At 33.3% G+C, this 20,431-nt stretch overlaps 2 protein-coding genes across 3 annotated transcripts in view; both read left to right on the plus strand.

Moving 5' to 3' along the window:
- On the plus strand, positions 1,533-6,277 carry LOC109327313 (phosphatidylinositol 4-phosphate 5-kinase 2-like). 2 transcript variants are annotated; one of them, XR_002105329.1, is made up of 9 exons: positions 1,533-2,773; positions 3,311-3,475; positions 3,621-3,786; positions 3,909-4,019; positions 4,114-4,307; positions 4,402-4,532; positions 4,624-4,681; positions 5,620-5,985; positions 6,026-6,277. XR_002105329.1 is itself a non-coding variant. In XM_019560401.1 (8 exons), the coding sequence occupies exons 1-8, from the start codon at positions 1,728-1,730 to the stop codon at positions 5,927-5,929; spliced, it is 2,181 nt and encodes a 726-aa protein (XP_019415946.1). In that variant the 5' UTR covers positions 1,533-1,727; the 3' UTR covers positions 5,930-6,277. The 2 variants fall into 2 exon arrangements, 1 of the variants encoding a protein (XP_019415946.1); XM_019560401.1 differs by having other exon boundaries at positions 5,620-6,277.
- LOC109328001 (translation factor GUF1 homolog, chloroplastic) overlaps positions 11,238-20,431 on the plus strand; it is a 10,755-nt gene continuing 1,561 nt past the window's right edge. The window contains exons 1-19 of the mRNA XM_019561224.1: positions 11,238-11,523; positions 11,947-12,123; positions 13,192-13,278; positions 13,535-13,591; positions 13,711-13,776; positions 14,203-14,265; positions 14,649-14,693; positions 14,808-14,908; positions 15,478-15,574; positions 15,822-15,893; positions 16,248-16,402; positions 16,517-16,574; positions 17,067-17,147; positions 17,284-17,370; positions 17,510-17,581; positions 17,698-17,832; positions 17,940-18,013; positions 18,995-19,082; positions 20,244-20,321. Coding sequence (XP_019416769.1) covers positions 11,266-11,523; positions 11,947-12,123; positions 13,192-13,278; positions 13,535-13,591; positions 13,711-13,776; positions 14,203-14,265; positions 14,649-14,693; positions 14,808-14,908; positions 15,478-15,574; positions 15,822-15,893; positions 16,248-16,402; positions 16,517-16,574; positions 17,067-17,147; positions 17,284-17,370; positions 17,510-17,581; positions 17,698-17,832; positions 17,940-18,013; positions 18,995-19,082; positions 20,244-20,321 — 1,851 coding nt within the window. The 5' untranslated portion in view covers positions 11,238-11,265. The remainder of the gene's footprint in view (positions 11,524-11,946; positions 12,124-13,191; positions 13,279-13,534; positions 13,592-13,710; positions 13,777-14,202; positions 14,266-14,648; positions 14,694-14,807; positions 14,909-15,477; positions 15,575-15,821; positions 15,894-16,247; positions 16,403-16,516; positions 16,575-17,066; positions 17,148-17,283; positions 17,371-17,509; positions 17,582-17,697; positions 17,833-17,939; positions 18,014-18,994; positions 19,083-20,243; positions 20,322-20,431) is intronic.

Below are 20,431 nucleotides of genomic sequence, written 5' to 3' on the forward strand. Positions count from 1 at the left end.
TGGTCCCAACACACCAAATCACAAATAGTTTTCACCCCTCATTAGAGAGAAAACCAAAGTCACAAAAGAAATTAAAGATTTGGTTGATGAAGATCATCATATCGAAACTCTCTCAGAAAGATAGATCAAAAGAGAATATCAAAGAACATGGATTCAGTAATTTTATTTCCTTTGTTATTTATGTGGACAAAAAAAATACTATAAATCTTTTTATAGGATCCACAAATTTTAATTAAATTCATTTTCATAAATTGCCATAAAAAGTATGTATAGGTTGAAAACGAAAAGAAAAATAAAGGAACTATTTACTTCTCACCATAAAACAAAATAATCATGTTTATCACATTGCTACTTCTATAGTTTTTAACCTCAGACCTTATTAATAATTTTAACTTCCCGAAATATATATTAATTAACAAAATGTTGTTCTCAAGTGAGTAAATTTCTTAATTAAGTCAAAATATCTTCCTTCTATAAGGTAAAAGTTAAAAATACATTGGTATTTAAAAGTCCATGTGATTAAAGATAGGACAAATCTTATATACAGCTCTTTAACAACTTATAAATCATTCATCAACTAGATTTTCACATTGATAACAAGACTTAAATTCACAATACTATAATCCATAAATCAATTTCTTAACATCTACAAGAAGAGGTTAATATGTATACAAAGATATTTTTTATTGAGAATATAATTAGTATATTTTATTTCATTTTATATATTATTTTGCAATACAAATTTGATTTCTTTATTTTAATTTTTTTAAGAGAAAATAATATAGTATAAAAGCTTGTATACTACTAACACAAAATGCGTTCATTATATATTATCGTCATTGGTTATAAATAAAAGTAATAATGTACATATGAGTATATGTCATATGATTATTGAAATTTTACGATAGATATTAAATTAATTTCTAATGATTACCTCCATCAAAATAAATATTCTTTTTTAATGATTACCTCGATCAAAATGGATATTAATTTTTTCATTTAAGAAACTACGGCACAACACAAATGCATTAACTTAATTGCATTTCCCACTACTGAAATTCATAACCACCATTTAAACTAGGAAAAAACCCTCGTTAATTGAACTATATTTAATGGATAGCAAAATAAAAAGACAAGTTGATGTCACAAAATTCATCCTTCGTAAAAAACAAAAAGGAAACCCGGCAACCTCAAAAAACGCAAAGCAAGTATGGTATGTATGATACGGCATGTTTAGTATGAGAAAATTAAAAAGAAAACGAGAAACATGTTAATGCTGCTATAACGCTTCTTTCAACCAGTATACAACGTCACAAATATTTGATTTTATATATGTTTTTTATCCCAAAAATATTAATACTTTTTATATAAAATGATAAAAATATATTACTGAATTATTATCTCATTTGTTTTATTATAGAACTTGTCTCATCCTTACTCAGCTTCTTTCCCCTTCTTCCCGCTCAGCAATGTTTCCTATGCAACGTTTATTACTACCACTCTCTTTCTCTCTCTGTTCCTAATAGTCTCTTTTTTCCTTTAATTATCTCTCTCTTTCTCTCTACCTTCAAACACAACATAAACAGTGACCTTATAGCTACTCCATCAAAAACATTATCATCAAACAACAAAACCTTAAAACAGAGAATGCTGTTGCGGATTCACTATTTCTTGTTGTGAACATTTCCAAACTCAAATTTCGTTTCTAAAAAAAATTAAAAATTAAAATGCAGGAGACGCTGTTAACTACTAACTCTACATACACTAGCCCAAACGACACCGTATCAAGAAACAACAACTCCGGTGAAGAAAGTGAAGATAGTAAAGATATCGAGTTAATAGTTGTACCAGCTCCGAACTCGGTTCGAGTTCAACGCGGTCCACGGCGCGTGTTACCCACGATCGAGAAATCCCTACCAAACGGCGACGTTTACGCTGGAACCCTCACCGGAAACGTACCGGACGGTACCGGAAAGTATCTCTGGTCAGACGGGTGCATGTACGAAGGAGAATGGAAGAACGGAAAAGCTTGCGGCAAAGGAATATTCTCATGGCCGTCAGGCGCCACCTACGACGGCGAGTTTCTCTGCGGTAAGATGCACGGAACCGGAACCTTCGTCGGCGTCGACGGCGACAGTTACCGAGGATCCTGGCTCGGTGACCGGAAGCACGGTTTCGGCGAGAAGCATTACGCTAACGGCGATGTCTACGAGGGTTCGTGGAGGTTCAATTTGCAAGACGGTGAGGGTAGGTATGCGTGGTGTAACGGGAACGAGTACGTTGGGGAGTGGAGGAATGGAACGATTTCGGGGAACGGGGTTTTGGTTTGGAGGAACGGGAATAGGTATAGAGGGTGGTGGGAGAATGGGGTTCCGAAAGGCGAAGGCGTGTTTACATGGCGCGATGGGAGTAGTTCGAAGGGGAATTGGGGAAAGGAATTTGTGAATGAAGAGAGGGTTGTGAAGAAGAGAGTGAGTTTTGATGGTAATGGTAAGAGTGTAGGGTTTCCTAGGATTTGTATTTGGGAACATGATGGTGAAGCTGGGGATATTACTTGTGATATTGTTGATAATGTTGAGGCTTCTATGTTTTATAAGGATGGAAGTGAGTTTGGAAATGGTGGAGGTGGTGGTGGTGATGATGGTGATGGTCTCGGCCAGTTGCCGAAGAGTCCTTGTTCTTCGGTTGAAGGGGATGTTAAGAAACCTGGGCATACTGTGTCAAAAGGGCATAAGAATTATGATTTGATGCTTAATCTTCAACTTGGTATCAGGTATCTTATCTGCATTGTTACTTTCAAACTTTAGTTTATGAGTGGTATCTAGCAAACTGAGTAGCGAGTACAGTTGTCTGTTGTTTGAATCATAGTTCCTACTTACTAGATTCGCTCGCTGACCTGAATTTCTCGTTTTGAATCTTGTTGAATTTGTTGCCATATGCTGAATTTGTCGTTTCGAATGTCACTTCCATAAATGGTGCCCATATACAGAATCCATTCTGCTGAAGTTCCAAAAATGGCCATAAAGGCACAGTGAATTCGGTGTTTCATGTTGTTGTGTTATTGTCTATTGAGCTATTCTTAAAGAAAGTATTGTAATGATGTAAAAAGTGATGGATTGCATACCTAAATTAACCATGTGCTCGCACCTACATAACATTTTTTATCGGTCAAAAGGGTTTGTTGAGTTTGAGGTCTCAGGTGACCCTAGGATGAAGTTTTTAAACAGCAACTTTACACTTCCATTCAGCTAAGCATCCTTGTCATTCATTTATGTTTTTTGAAGAATAATTGTTGGTTTGTATGTTTTAGGTACACTGTTGGGAAGCATGCTTCGGTGCTGCGAGAGCTTAGGCCGGGAGATTTTGATCCGAGAGAGAAGTTCTGGACGCGATTCCCACCAGAGGGGTCTAAGTTTACGCCTCCTCATCAGTCAATGGACTTCAGGTGGAAAGACTACTGTCCTGTGGTCTTCAGGTTTCAATAATAACTCAATATTTCTATATCAATTTTTTTTCATGTTAATGATTTTTATTTAATTTCTAAGCAAAGCGAGTTATGAATGTGTGAATACTAATCATGTTATATCTTGTCGGCTTCTTGTTTTTTGTTGGGTATTTAGATATCTAAGAGAACTATTTGCCATAGATCCTGCCCATTACATGCTTGCTATTTGTGGCAATGATGCACTTCGGGAGATGTCTTCTCCAGGCAAAAGTGGAAGTTTCTTTTACCTCACTCAAGACGACCGGTTCATTATCAAAACCTTGAAGAAGTCTGAAGTCAAGGTTAGTTGCTACATGCTAGCCTCTAGATTTGGAATGCATTTAATTTGATGAGAAAATATAGGCACGGATTGGTAAATATGATTTCTTCGTGGTATTCAATAATTAGTTGGTGGTCATGGCAGGTGCTTATCAGGATGCTTCCGAGTTACTATCAACATGTTTGTCAGTACAAGAACTCCCTGGTAACAAAATTCCTTGGTGTTCACTGTGTCAAACCAGTTGGAGGTCAGAAGGTATGATTTTCATACATAAACTTTGAAGTAAACTGATATACTATAAGAATTGCTTGCCATGATGCTGATTGAAACTAATACTACGAAAAATCAGATTCGGTTTATTGTGATGGGCAATGTATTTTGTTCGGATTATCGGATCCATAAGCGGTTTGATCTGAAAGGTTCTTCTCATGGTCGTATAACGGATAAACCCCAGGAGGAGATTGACGAGACTACCACTCTCAAAGACCTTGATCTTAATTTTGTCTTTCACCTTCAACAATCTTGGTTTCAAGAGCTTAAGTGGTAAAGAATCTGCTTCCAAGTTGCATATTTCTTTTTCCGTTAACAATTATTGTGATTTTCTTAGTGTTTATCTTTTGTAATGATTTCTGTTCAGGCAACTTGATAGAGACTGTGAATTCCTTGAAGCAGAGGGAATAATGGATTATAGTCTTTTGATTGGCCTTCATTTTCGTCATGATTACTTAATTGATGAAATTAAAAGCTCACCAGATAAGTTGGTTTCAGGTATATGTTCTTCCTACTTCTGTATTTCCTTTTGTATGAATTGATTTGACCCTCGGTATATATAAAATCTGTGGGATTATGGATTTGGCAGGAAAGAGGGACATGCAAAAGGATGAGATACATGATTTTAGGTGGATACCCATAGACCGGTATGCCCTTTTCTCTACCCCCTTATCTTGTTGTTTCATAGTGTAGAATAAATTGTTATTTAGTAAAAAAATGAACTATTTTAATATTTCCGTCTCGCTTTTTCATTTATATTCCAAATAAAGACAATGTTTGGGGATTTAGAAATATTAATGGAATTTCTATTAAATATCAGGCTTAGGGTGTTATGTAAATTCCAACTCGGTAATTTTTTTGTAGAAGTCAAGTCAATAAAGGGATTTTGGATTTGTGTAGAGTGTAGACATGAGCCATTCTCTGTCGCTTCATATTATGAATAGATTATTTGTAGGTGATGTAGCATTTTGTCTCTGTTGTATGCTTTTATTGGTGGTTATTGTTTTCACTTCTTTGCATGTGCCCCGTCCTTGAGCTTTATTCTCTTTGTGGACCCAAGCATAAAACAAACAAGCAAAATGCTTCCATCTTAAAATACTAATATGGCACATGGGCATGAAATAGCGAAGAGAATATGGCCACAAATCATGAAACAAAGCAATGGCATTGAATGAGGCATTATATTTGCCATTCTCTTCCCTTCCCACTAATATCTGTGATTCCGTTGGTTAAGATGGACCGAAAATGAGTTTAGTTGTCTAGGCAAAACTACAAGCAGTTTTGTTGACAGAAAGTGCTGGTTTGGTCATTGCAAAACCTTTGTAAAGTCAGTCGTTTACTTACTTGACAGTGGTATTGCTAGGACTTGAAGTTTAAGAGATAAATTTGTTTGCCATTAACATATAAATGTTTGTTAGCGAATAGTGGAAATTAATAATTACTTATACCAAAAGCAGCCTAGAAGTTTTAGTAATCTTGTTTCTCTTTGGCTCTTTCCTTAGAGATTGGTCTAAATCATAATTAGGCAAATATTTTATTTGAATTCCAATTTGATCTTGAATTGTGGTGATTGTTGATATTCCAGGGAACCTCTAATCCGGCTGGGATCAGATATGCCAGCCAAAGCCGAGAGGGTGAGTAAAGCTGGATTTGATCAGCACACTGGTAGAGGAAGTAGCAATTCTACACCTTTAGACAGTAGTGGTGAGATCTCTGATGTAATCCTCTACTTTGGTATCATTGACATTCTACAAGACTATGATATTAGCAAAAAGCTAGAGCATGCATACAAGTCACTACAAGCGGATCCCACCTCCATCTCGGCCGTTGATCCCAAGCTATACTCCAAAAGGTTTCGGAACTTCATACACCGAATCTTTGTAGAGGACAAGTGATATTCAATTTGAACCGGACCGGGACCAAATTTAGCATGGTGGTATATTAGCATCAGTATATATCAGTGAATTTGAACCGAACCGGGCCTTGTTGATGGCTAAAATTTTCTCATAGCTGCTGTAAATGGAATGGTGGAAATAGGGTAGGGGTGTGTTAGATGTTTTTTGTTTTATTTTATTGAGGGTAGAGAAGGGTATATGTGGAGAAGGGTATAGGGTAGAAAAATGCATATATGAATATGGAGTGATTCAAATTTGAGCATGGTGGGGGTATCAATAACTGTACAGTCAAAGATGGATAATAGAATTGAATGCACATACATTTTTGGTTGGCTAGATTAAAAAAAAGTGATTATTTGCCTGATTTGCAAGAAAGAAAAGTTGCCACAGTGGACCCTTTTCTCTCTTTATGTGGTATGCATTCAAATGGGTGTTTCCCCTTTTGTGGTGAGTAAAGCATAAAAAGAAGAGAAAAGCATAAGAAAGGAAGAGTTGAGTGTTTCCTTGGTTCATGTTGTTTCTTTGTCACTCTAATAAACCAAAGTTTGAAAAAGCAGAATAACAATAATACCAGTTTATGTCCTTTTTGCTTCTTTTGAAAAATACCAAGAAGAAAACAAGGTGAGAAACCAATAAATTTAGGTACAAGTTTTGGCATGAGACTAATACCTATCCATGCATGCTGTGGTGTGAGAAAAAAAGAATAATTGAATTTGACGTGACAGAGAAGCCTCTCATTCATTCAAAACAAAGGGTGGATATAAAAAATTGCTCCATTCCTTGATTCTCAGATGTTTAAAGTTAAGCATATATATTAAGAAATAAATTATGTTATTAATCTAATATATTTTGATTAAGATATATTGATTTAATCCTGATCTATTTACCTTAATTAGAAGAAATATAAGATGAGAAAATGATGTAATAAATATGGTTATTGCTTAAAAGAATATATAAATGAAAAGCCAAAACATTAAATGTTAAAGAAGTAGAAAGATAAAAAAATGTAAGGATAAAAATAGTGATATTGATATCTGAATCTGTTAAGTGTTGAACGATCATGCACTGTAGTGTCTGTTGCTTCCTGAAACTGACAAATATCTGACAAATATCGTTTTGTTGGTATGAATGTGATGTTGTCTTTTCTTTTTATTTTATTTTCTTACATTATATATCTTACATTTGTTGTTTCTAACATACTAACATATGACCAGTGAATTTTTATTTTATTTTATTCTTCATTTTATCTGTCATTACCGTGAGGGAAAACTGATTCTACTATTGGACACTTTAAACTATTACAAGCATTGGCAATCAATTGAAATCAATTTTCATTTCATATGATATCATTGAATTTAATTTTTTTTGTCATCATTTTAATTGGTTAAATATCCAAACTTAGTCTTTAAAATCTATGAGGTACATGTTGAAGTTAGTTTTCTTGTTCAACTTTTGTATAATTTATCATGCAAGAATATTGGTGTCTACACATTTCATGTTAAATCTCAAGCATTCAGGGAATATTGGAAGAAAACTCTCCTCAATGAGTTGACCTCTATATTATAGATGTTGCCGTATAAGATTATCTTTTATGAATGATATTTGTGATTTAGACAAAAAAAACTAAATAATTGATTTTATGGTAAACTAATCATGGTTATATTATTGAAGCCAAGTAGCACAAAATTTCAATGTGAACTCCTTAATTCCGATATAAATGATATGCTTACTACCTTACCGCAATAAGATATTTAATATCCTCAATTTATTGTAAAATTTTGAAGATGTCATATTTAAAATTGTATCCAACATAAAATTTCTATAGTTTAGTTCATGAGTTTAATTTTTGACACATTTTCGTTATAATTTTTTTAACTATCAAATATTAACCTATCATACGCTTGATAAGTCTATCAAAAACCTAATATACATTAACCCTAAGCTTCGAGGAAAACTACACATTAAGATTATTTGTTTAATCTATTGGATAATTTGAGGACATTGGCCTATTTATGATTATATTTGCATGTTAATTGCTAATGACCTATTTAAATTGTAATACCAAACGGTATAGAAATTTATGTAATAGCCGAAAATGTAAAGTATGATGATGAATTATGAAGCATTTATGAGAAAGAATTATAAGAATAAAGAGAAAATGATGTATATATCGACAATGTAAGAAATTTTTGTATTGTCAATATATAATTCATCATTCAAATTTTACTATCATTGACTCTAAATAATATATTGAATATATATAAATTTTACATTTCAACGATAAAACAAAAGGTGATAGTAAAATGGAGGGCATGGGATTGAAGAGAGGGAACATGTTTGATAGAACAGGGCAGTGGAAGAGGCCATGCAACATCAATTAATTGACAACACGAATGGCACAGTAATAGAGGCAGACACACATACACTCACACAAGGTCAATGGATAAAACAGAAGCTAGAAGGTGGTGCTATTTTGCAGAACATGGTGGTGAAGTGCACATTAATAAGGTGTGGTGCACGCATCACCCATAATTAATGACCCTAGATTATTTTTTCTCACCGACACAATAATTATGTGTTTTAATAAGAAAAACATTCATTCTCGGAGACAAACTCAAGTATACTTTACATATTCTCATTTATTTCTCACTTAGTATATCAAAGCAATCACAAAGCTCCATTCACTTCAAAAGAAAAATTTTAAAAATAGAAATTTAATATTTTAATATTATTTTGTGAAGTTTAATTAATATGAAATATGGAGACAGAAAAATTATTATGGGTCAAGTGATACTTATCTCAAACTCACAACTATTAACTATTAGTAGCGTATTTGTTTGGTTGTAGTGATCAATACATTATATATTGAGTGTAATGTTTATGCACTGTATATATATATATACTCAATATATTATTTATCATTTTTTGTATTATTTTTTAAAATCAATGATGATAAAACATGAATGATATATGATCCAATATTTCAAACTCATGTACTTTCAATAATTGCATTTTCTCTCTTATATTATATTAATATATAATTCCTATATTTGTTGTTAGCAGATTATGAGACTATTTTAAGCCTAGTTAAGAAGTTGGTTCAAAAAATATTATGGACTCATGTCCTAACAATAACTAAGGTCAAATAGACAATGCATACTGCATCCTCATAACTTCTCATAATTTGTATGAGATATTTTTTTCACATCTATCACTCAATAAACCATTAGTGTCCATGATTCATTCTTAATCGGATATTATGAGCACAGTCCTTAAGCTTGATGATAACCTCTATAAACACAAGTCAGGAGTCCAGGTAATTCTCAAGCCTAAACACAGTTAACATTTGGGTTTTAGAGCGTCTTTACAGAACAATCCAATCTATCTATAGACCATTCCAACAAAGGTGGTTTTAAATTAAACTTGATTACAATTTCTTTCTAATCTTAATCATTGAAAGCATGTAAATGACATATTTTGATAATTTAAGAATGATGGTATATTACTAATTTATATTCATGACGTGTGATTGATTCATTGTTGAAGTTGTTGATGACTATTTTTCATGGAGTGGATATCTTCTATGTTACTATTTCTCTATCTCTCTATATCAAGTTAATAAAATCATGTCAACTAATAGTATTTTTTGATAGATGATAAAATCTATTGACATAATTTTTTTAGTTGGCATGATTTTATTGGTTTGGTACAAAGAGATAGAGAAATAGTGGTATGTGATTAAAAATGCATATCATATGTCTTCAACTATTTCTATTCCAATCATTTGCCTAACCCATATTTTTCTTTTCAATTTCCTTTTATAGGAGGTCTATCTTATACAATGTGTCATTTTGCGTACCACAGATTGTGATTGGTTAAAAAAATTATTTAAATTTAAAATTTAATAATTAAATTTTTTTTGATTAATCATACAGCGACACATGGAGTGGTACGATCTTTTACGACAGAAAATATCGTCCGAGGTGTATCTATGTCTAATATTTCTCTGTCCCTATATGTGCACTCCCCACTCTTTGATTTTTATATTCCACATATCATAGATATGAAATGAAGCACCCGATCCTATGCTGTGCACTGATTATCTATGACACTTTCTTTAATTCAGTTAATCACCCTCTTCCTAAACCCTTCTTCGTACGTCGTGTTGAATAGACAAAACACAAGCTGAGACCTATTAACTTTGACAGGTTAGAAACTTGAATAGATTATTGCTGTATTTTTTCCCCAGCATTGTTCCAGATTGTATAAACAATCACTCAACACCATCATGTCATTTTCAACACTAGCTACCATATGATATGATGAATCTAGTCATGGTGTTGTTTGTTTAGGAAGCAAAGTACATAAAGACAGTTACCACTACTGGACAAACATAATATTGCAGCATTCTAGTGACATGTACAGCATCTCACTCAAGAGCTGCTAATGATTCACAAAATGTGTGGATGATCTTGTAAAAGAAATCGGAGACAAGATCATATGATAGACTACTTAATAACTAACATCTCAGTTTTAGGGTGAGCAAAATCTATCAATTACCACATTAGTACTGGAGTCTGTTGTCTTAAATCGTGTTTCAGACTCTATTTTATACCAATAAAAACATGCATATCAATTAAAAAAAATATTTATTATTTTTTCTGTTTTTTTTATTATCATTGGTTCGATACATAGCCGACATATACTTTGGAACAACATATAATTGATCATATTTTAAAGTGACTACTTTATTTGTCAAAAAAAAAGAGAGGAATTTACTGTTATAATGTCATCAAATTATCTATCAAATTATCTATACACAGAAACTCTACAAAAGCAATGGACACAAATCCAATGTTCACAGACTCTCACATTATTGTTTATACTTCTCACAAGAAAGTAGTACTAGGATATCCTCATCTTATGAGGAATGAATTTGTTAGTGTGTCTGCCACACATAATAAGTATATGACTCATAAAAATCAAAATTTAATTTTTTCTTAGGATTTAATGGGACGTTTTAATCTTATTGAGATCTTATACTAATATTTTGTTGGTAAAATAATCCACCATTGATCGACTAATAGGAAAATTCAGTATTTAGTTATATACAAAACAACGTGACCGTGGAGTTTTTCGAACTCACCCTATACCTTATAAATTGGTAAACAACTTGTTGGGCTCATTTCTTTTAATGAACCCAAGCCCATAATAAAAGCCCATAGTAGAAGCCCAGTTGAACAGGTCCAATCCAAATCCAATACGAAGTGGGTCCCCCCGCGCATGTATTGAAAGAAAGGCTTCAGTGTAGTGACATAGTGTAGTTCCGGAATTCAATGGCAGCAAAAATTTGTGGCGGGTCTCTATTCTTATCCGTTAAAACTCAACAACTACTACTCCATCATTCACCACCACCACCAACAACAACAACAAAAACCACTACCAGATTCTATTCATCAAAACCTTCATTTCCTTCTTCTCGTTCTTTCAGCTCCTCCTTTCGCTCCAACACCTTCACCGTCTTCTCTCAGGTTGCTTCCACCGCCTCCGACCTCGATTCCGCCGCAAACGCTGGCCAGCAACGTCTCTCCAAGGTACTATATATTGTCATTTACTCAATTATCTTTTATTTTGCTGCGTCACTCTCCTAAATTAAAATCCTAGAAACATCCTCTCTTCGCTTGCTGGATAAGGCTGTTGCATAGAGAGCCTCGTGTACTGGATTGCCTTTTATTCTCGTAAATTTAAATGGTCGGCCCGGTGCACGAGGCAATAGACCAGGTTTTGAAGTAAGTATGAGTTTAGTTAGGAGAATAAATTGTTACCAATTATGTAATTACTGTGGCATAGTTGTATAGTTTTTAAAAACTATAAAAATAAAAGTAAAAGTTGTAGAAAATTAGTTTGTGAGGTGTTTAATATGAATAATGTTGGTGGCAATTATTTTGAAGTAGATGTGTTTTTGTCTGTTTGGATTTAATTTCATATGGAGCTTATTTTGACTGTTTAAAATTCAGGTTCCTGTGTCTAATATAAGGAACTTCTCCATCATTGCTCATATTGATCATGGAAAATCTACATTGGCCGATAAATTGCTCCAAGTCACTGGGACTGTGCCCCAGAGAGAGATGAAGGAACAGTTCCTCGATAACATGGATTTGGAGAGAGAAAGAGGCATCACTATTAAGCTCCAGGTTCGCCTTTTCATTTTCCTAATTCGTTGTTGTTATCACCTTTTTAATCTTTGAGCAGGTCTTGTTTTATTGTACCTTACTAGTTTGAATTATCAGGTTTGAGGAAGTAAACTACTGTTATCTTTAAGTTTTCTTATTCACTCATTATTAGTTTATCTTGAGATGCTATTTTGAGAAGAATGCTTTGAATTTTATATCTTCATGCTTTCATATTCTCTTTTTATTGAATTAAGGTAAGGTAGTTAAAGGTGACAGATGCCCTTAAGGGTCCGTTTGCAAGTTGAATTTTGGAGGAAATGAAGAGAAAGGGAAGGCTTTAGAGCCACCTCACCAGTGTATTTCATGGCTCTTAAGCCTTCCCTTTTCTCTCTTTCCCTCCCACAACTCAACTTGCATACAGACCTAAGGTGCTAAGGGCTTTAACAATATGAGGGTAAAGGCGTAAAAAAATGAAAGTTTTTCTAATGAAGTTGTTAACAACTTCACATTAAAAAAAGTAAATAGTAAAATGTTCGATTATTTTGCCAAGTCCAGAATTTGACAACTAGTTTTTTTATGAAGCACAAAGATATTCTGAGACCCCTTCTATCCCCTCTCCCTAGTCCCTGCTTTCTTAGACACACCTTTTGTTGCATTTAACTTCACTCAATTAAGTTTGATTTTATTTCCATACTTATTCCTCTCAATCTTTTTTAGTTTTCCAAATAAGTTAGTGTAATTTTTCATCCTTACTTTCCTTTCTTCCCTAAATATTTCACTCATTCCAAACAAAGTGTTAGTCTTTTCTCCTTAATAAATAATTTGGACAGAAAATTATGAATAAAATAAAAAGATAAATGACAAGTTTCTGATACATAATAAAACATCTCCTTAACTCACAATCTTTTTGGAGAAACCTAACAGATTGGGATAGAAAATTTGATGAAGCTGATTTAAATAGTGTACTTATGTGAGAGATGCAGGTCATTCTCTATTGTATTTTGGAGAGTATAATTTTCAATTATTTTTAGGAAACTTAAATCTGTATGTGATGTTTGAGGAGCACTTAACTAATTTTGATCGTGGCAGGCAGCTCGAATGCGTTATGTATTTGAAAATGAACCATATTGCTTAAATCTAATTGATACTCCTGGGCATGTCGACTTCTCATATGAGGTATGGGAAACCTTTCTGGAAATTCATTGTCTTTTCTTTTATTTTATTTTAAACTAATTTTGAGAACAAAAAATATGGTTAACATTTGCTTTCAGACTTACTTTTTGGTCTTTCTAAATGACATGTCACTATGTCAGATTACTCAGTTGACTATGTTAAAAGTGGTTAATTATATTAAATACCCTCTCCCAGCACATTGTCTTTCTTTTCTTTTCTTTTTACCAAGGAAAAATCACCTCTGAACTTTTAATTCTAGGTTTCTCGGTCACTTGCTGCATGTGAGGGTGCTCTTCTTGTAGTAGATGCTTCTCAGGTGAATCTGTTCTTTCCTCCTCTTCTTGCTGGTTCTATGGCCTTTATGACATGACGGTGTTCTTGTTGTTGTAGTGCCAGTTTATGTTTTGTCACTAAAAATTGTTTTCTAATTCACAGGGGGTTGAAGCACAAACACTAGCTAATGTTTATTTAGCTTTAGAGAACAACCTAGAAATTATCCCCGTAAGTATTCCTCTTTTTAACTTTTCTTATATCAAGTTTTTATATCAATTTATCAAGGGACTCATTATCTTTTATTAATTGAAAAAAAAAGAAGACAAAAGCCAATGCCACATCTTCACTCAACAACAACAACCGAGTCTTAATCCCACTAGGTGGGGTTGGCTACAACCAATGCCGCATCTTCACTCCCACAAAAGAATTCTAGTTGTGTGCAATTGATATGTTAGACTACCTGTGAAGTCTATGGCACAAGACAGTTGTGTTATTTGGTGATAATGAAGTTGTAGCACTGAATTTTCTCTTGTCAAATTGTGGATGGTTGTTCTCCTATCTGATTGTTTTTTTCCTTCACTTTTCTTCAGTTATGAATGTATGGCATAATATATCCATATATATTTTTTTAGTAACAGTTGATATTTGTAACAGGTTTTGAACAAAATAGATCTTCCAGGTGCAGAACCAGATCGAGTTATCAAGGAGATTGAAGAGGTTTGTTTGTCAACTTGTGACCCTTGATGTCACAAGACTCTTAAATTTTCTGCTTCAAGGGGAGAGTCCATGATCCTTCCCAATTTATGTTGTTCTACTATGGTACCATAGTTTGTTTCTTTTATTTACAGTGCAGAGTTGTACTGCTAACCCATTTAACGCTCTGCAGTCCAAAAATTCCTAGTTTAATATCTATTTATCGGATTGGTTAGATTTTATACTTTTGGTGTTTTGAAATTTGAGAATGTTTTTACTGGAGCCTCCTTGCATAAGTGAGCCCTGTTTCTCTATTATTTATTTATTTATTTATGACATTGTGAACCATGTTTAGAATATTCATAAGAAGAAGTGTAATCTTAACTGAATCAACTTATTTCTTGTAGGTTGTAGGTCTAGACTGTAGCAATGCGATTCTCTGCTCTGCAAAGGTCAGTTATTGTTATTTTATGTCCTGTGTTTTTGAATGGTTTATGACTTTAGATTTTATATTACTAGCATAGACATATATTGTTAGAACATAACAAAGTTACTTTATTCTGTAGGAAGGAGTAGGTATAATTGATATTCTCAATGCAATTGCTGCAAGAATTCCCCCACCTGCTAATACATCTGAAAGGCCATTGAGGGCATTAATATTTGATAGGTACTCTTTATTTTTTGTGCAAATGTTATTGCTTATTAAACTGACCATTTGATGATGAAATGAAGACATTATGTTGCCAATTCGATACCTTTGGATTATAATTAAAGATTTGGATGACAATGGCACTATGAATTTGTTTTTGTAAGGTCCATACACAGTACACTCTAAATGATTACATCCACAGTTCAACCGAGACTTGGTTGGTTTATTTAATTCAAGGATTTAATTTCCATGTCTAAGGTCCAACCTTTCCTCCGGTTAATTCTTTTGCCATGTAGTTTTGTTGTTACATATGTAGCTTGATGTAACTTCAAGGAACTACACTATGCATCTAACTGGAATGCATTATGTGTTTAGAGTATAACTGGTAAACATTATATATATATATATGCTCTTAGACGCAATGACTTCCATACAGGTGTGGAGTATTTACATGCATAAAGTTTCATTAGCGAGTATGGAAGATTATACCCCCCGCCGCCCCATATTACATTGTCAGCTAGTATTATAGTACATGTGGTATTGATCTTTCTTGTTCTCATATACTGTTTCTTTGAACATTAATGCAGCTATTATGATCCATATAGAGGTGTTATTGTATACTTCCGAGTTGTAGATGGGACTATTAAGAAAGGTGACAGAGTTTATTTTATGGCTAGTGGAAAGGTAAAGTCCCTCTCCTACTTTGAATCTGCCTCTGCCACCAATTATTTGGTTTGGTGGGGATAAACTGTCATTCTAGTTGCCTATTCATAATTTCATTCATTAAATCTCTAATGTGACTGCAAGCATATTTAAAATAGCAAATAAGTACAAAGTAGTCTCTATCATTACTTAGTTATTTTGGTGACTACTACTTTTCTATGAACTAATATGAATTTTTCTGATTTATTTTGTTTTGATTGATGAAAAGGATTATTTTGCTGATGAAATTGGAGTTTTGTCTCCCAATCAATTACAAGTTGACGAATTGTATGCTGGTGAGGTAAACTAACAATTCTGAACGATTTATTACCAGGTTTACACATGTCATATTGCTTTACAGTTTTTTTGTCTCTCCTCTTTCTTTCCATCTTTGTCCCAAATGCACACACTAAGAAGCATAAAAACAGTTAACCAATAACTGACTTAAAAAAAATGACAGTATGAAAAGACATAATACATAACACTGACACATTGTTACTCCTGGATATGTCTGTGTCTGTTGAGTAAGATCTTTTGCTGGCATGACAGTTCTATTCGATGTTGAATTCATTGTTGTTGTTTTTGTGCTCCAAAGAAAGATAGAAACAATTTTTGTTCATTCTTAACTTTGATATTTTGTGATATGCTCTAATAGGTGGGCTATCTATCTGCATCAATAAGAACAGTTGCTGATGCTAGAGTGGGTGACACTATTACTCACTATGGCAGAAAGGCGGATAATTCACTCCCTGGATATGAAGAAGCCACTCCTATGGTGTTTTGTGGCTTGTTTCCTGTTGATGCTGACCAGTACTGATCTCTTGTTTGCATTCTTTTTTTCCTTATCTTAGCAAAATGATTGTGTATTGGTAATCTTGGATGTCTCAGGAATTAATCATTTTCTTATTTTTGTTCTGTTGGCAGATTTCCCGACCTACGTGATGCACTTGAGAAGCTACAACTCAATGATGCAGCACTGAAGGTGGCCTTGTACTGATATTCTGGAATATAATGCATCTTTTGTTTCTAGGTTTTCATTAAGGGAACATAGTTTGAATATTTCTGTATACAATTATGTTTTCCTTTGTTTTTTTTGGGTGACTTTTGTTTTAGTTATAATAACCTTCATCAGTTCACCTTTTTTTAAGATGTTTGATGTTTAATACTTAAATTTAATTATTCAGATGCACTTTTTAATTAGGTTTCTTTTATGGAAGATGCATTCATGACAGATCTGCTAGGCATAAAGTTTAAATAAATTATAACATGTTTTTTTTGGTACATAGATTATAACATGTTGAATCTGCAGGGATGGTTTTTCTTGACTTGTTATGTATTGTCATATTTTTCAGCTATTATGCATCTGGCACTAAACTTGTTTTTTATTCAGTGTTCGACTTTCTTACAGTTAAGCTGACATTGGTAGGATTAGTAATTAATTATTTGAAGATGTTATTTCTGTTCTGTTCTCCAGTTTGAACCTGAGACCTCGAGTGCCATGGGATTTGGCTTTAGATGTGGGTTTCTGGGTCTTCTCCACATGGAAATTGTTCAGGTTGGATTTTCTTCGAAGTGTGTGCCTGTTGGCTTTCATAGGAAATGTTTGATTGTTCTTATAATGGCATAATTCCTGGAAATATATTATTTGAAATACAGATTGGTCTTATCTTTACAAGTTCTTTACGTTACAGGAGAGACTCGAGAGAGAATACAATTTGAGCTTGATAACTACTGCTCCGAGTGTTGTATACAAAGTGAACTGTGTAAATGGTGATACTGTAATTTCTTCTCATTCCTAAACTCCTTTTGTATTTAATACTTTCTTTTAGTGGAGTATTCATTACAACTGAATTTCCTCTATATTTTTTAAATGTCAAATTAACACCATCATTTTGTCAAATCACAAAATGTTTGAAGGTTGAATGCTCAAATCCATCAGCACTTCCCGAGCCAGCAAAAAGGAAATCAATTGAGGAGCCAATTGTTAAGGTTGTTTCTTGCGCATTGTGGTGTTTATTGTTCATTGTTCTATAATTGAAGCAGTTCTGGCTAAACATATTGATTGTAAGTACTGTAATTTTTTTACTTGGAAGTAATGTGTACAGATTGAGATGCTTACACCAAAGGACTACATCGGTTCACTCATGGAACTAGCACAAGACAGAAGAGCGAAGTTCAAAGAAATGAAATTTATCACTGAAATTAGGGCATCACTCACATATGAGTTACCACTAGCAGAGGTAACCTCATGCATTAGTTCTTGTCAGTTTACATTGTAAACTTGTGCCTTTGTTTGACTAGTTTTGCCTTGCAAGTATCTGAATTTCTTTGAGAATCAATCTTGTAGATGGTTGGTGATTTCTTTGACCAGTTAAAGTCAAGAAGTAAGGGTTATGCTAGTATGGAGTATACCTTTATCGGGTAAAGTCTCTGAAAGCATAGTTCGATGATAATAGTCACATGGGATTCCCTTGGCTTACGAGATGCTATATAATATTACAGATGTACCTGATTATTTTGTGAAATTATACAGTCTTTTTAAAATATTAAATAGGAACCCTGTAGTTTAGGGTTTGTAATTAATGTAGACTTTGGTGCCAACTTAATTGATATGCTTAAGTTGACACTTGTAAGAGGAAATAGATTATATACAATACCTGCTGATTCCCACTATTGGCATTCAATTTTTAGTTGAATCCTTCTTATGCAACTTAACCAAGCCAAATCTGACTAGGTACATTCAGCTACATGCATCATCTACTGATGATACCATCAGGTTGTGTAAAATCCAATTTTTATATGAAGAGATTAGAGCAAGGTCTTTTTTAATGGTTTCTCCTACTTCTGGTGATTACTTGGGTCTTCCTCATCTCCTTTTAATTGGACTAGTATCTTCTATTTGATCCATTTTTCTTACTAGACCCTCTATTGATTTTCTTTTCACATGACCAAATAACCTATGGGAAGTTCTGTCCTCTTCTCTTCAGTATGTTCTTTTACAACTTTTTCCTAAGTACTTCCATTCCTAATATTGTCATCTTTTCTTGTATGTCTACTCATTCAATCATTTTTCTCATTTGTGCTACATTTTTTTCATTTTTTGTTCTTATTGGCAATTCATTGCCCAACATTCCGCACCCGTAGAGGGTTCTTACAATTTTGGTACAATTTTCCCTTGGCTTTCATAGATATTTTGGTGATCACAAGTTACGTTTGAAACATTTCTTCATTTCATCCATCAAACAATTCTGTTCTATCTTTGACATCCCCATCAACCATTGTGGTATGATGTGATCCCCAACATTCACCTCCAAAACATCACTGTTTTACTAGTGCAAGTCTGAGAAGGTTGTCCTTCCATGAATTCTCTATATATCCTTATACTTTCTGTTCATCATTCAGGTACAAAGAAAGCGAGTTAATTAAACTTGACATACTGATAAATGGTGATCATGTGGATCCATTGGCTACAATTGTGCACAGAGATAAGGTAACTTTGTTAACTCCTTTTTCTTTTAAATATTCTATATATGGTATGGAAATCAAGATCTATCTGTCTCTCTAGAAATTCCCTATTAATAGAAACATGCTTGTGGATTTGTGAGATATTTTAAGGATGCATAACAGGTTGGTAAAATCATAATTAAACATATTTATTTCAACCCATTCCTCTTAAAAAAATCCCGGTAAAGCATTTATTAGCTGAACTGCAATTGTGTCAATGCATGTGTTCAAGCATTGATAAAGATTACACTTGAAAGGGGTAAATTATTGATGTGAATCAGTGATTTGTATGCACTCAGCCTTTTCTATTTATAGTGGTAGAGTTGTACATGAATCCCTTAATCTTAGGAAAATAAAATAAGAAAGATAAATACATGATATGATTTGATAATCATATATTTAATCTTATTCACATACAGAGTTTTCTAATTATCTTGGCAATCTTCTATTTATCTTAATAATTACAATACGCCTTATAAAGAAAACTTGAAATATCAATATTTACGGAGTTAGACTTTTGTGGGTATTTGGATCAAAGAGAAATGGGAGATACATTCCTACGATAGATATTTAAAGAAAACATTGCGTAATCAGATTAGTTGGTCAGAAATGGAATTCTAGTTTTAATGAATGAGTCAATAATGAAGGAAAGTTTTGAGATGAAAAAAGAATCATTATAACATGAAACGATCATTTGCTTGCAAAATCCTATTAATAGTTAAATTGAACCCTTTCTATCCAGAATTGAACACTATATCCTCTATCTGAAGAGGTTTATTTCCAAGATATAAAGCACAAATACTCCAAAAATGGAAAAGTATCACTGCCGTACCCATATCACATACTGATATGTATAGGATACATCCATATATGCACCCAAAAAGTATCCCATGTTTTTCTTTTCTTTTAAATTATTTGTATCCATTACCGTTTAGATACTTCTTTGATACGGCAAGAAGTAACTCAAGAGACTTTTGACCTCTATTAAAATATATTTCTCTCCCCGATATACATTATCCTTAGCATTATATAGTAATGTAATTTATACGCTTTTGAATTGTGCTTTTGTTGATAAATCCTGTGATTATACCTTTAATTTTTTATGTCAATAAATTATCAGAAAATTAACAGAGGCTTGTATTTTCAGGCATATTCTGTAGGAAGGGCTTTGACGCTAAAGCTGAAAGAGCTCATACCACGGCAAATGTTTAAAGTACCGATTCAAGTAAGAATTGTGACCTCCTTTCATGTTAATTTATTGAAATAGAGAATATGTTTTTTCTTGTTTTATTGCTCTGAATCCTCTGTCTAATTTCATCATTTATATTCTTTTTG

The sequence above is a fragment of the Lupinus angustifolius genome, chromosome LG15 (genome assembly GCF_001865875.1).
Source record: "Lupinus angustifolius cultivar Tanjil chromosome LG15, LupAngTanjil_v1.0, whole genome shotgun sequence".
NCBI classification, from domain to species: Eukaryota; Viridiplantae; Streptophyta; class Magnoliopsida; order Fabales; family Fabaceae; genus Lupinus; species Lupinus angustifolius.

Bases quoted from the DNA above. Each gene is read 5' to 3' on its own strand.
- LOC109327313 (XM_019560401.1), top strand. From the start codon at position 1,728: ATGCAGGAGACGCTGTTAACTACTAACTCTACATACACTAGCCCAAAC. The intron at 4,020-4,113 runs GTATGATTTTCA...ACGAAAAATCAG, and splicing joins AACCAGTTGGAGGTCAGAAG to ATTCGGTTTATTGTGATGGG. The intron at 4,533-4,623 runs GTATATGTTCTT...TGGATTTGGCAG, and splicing joins ACCAGATAAGTTGGTTTCAG to GAAAGAGGGACATGCAAAAG.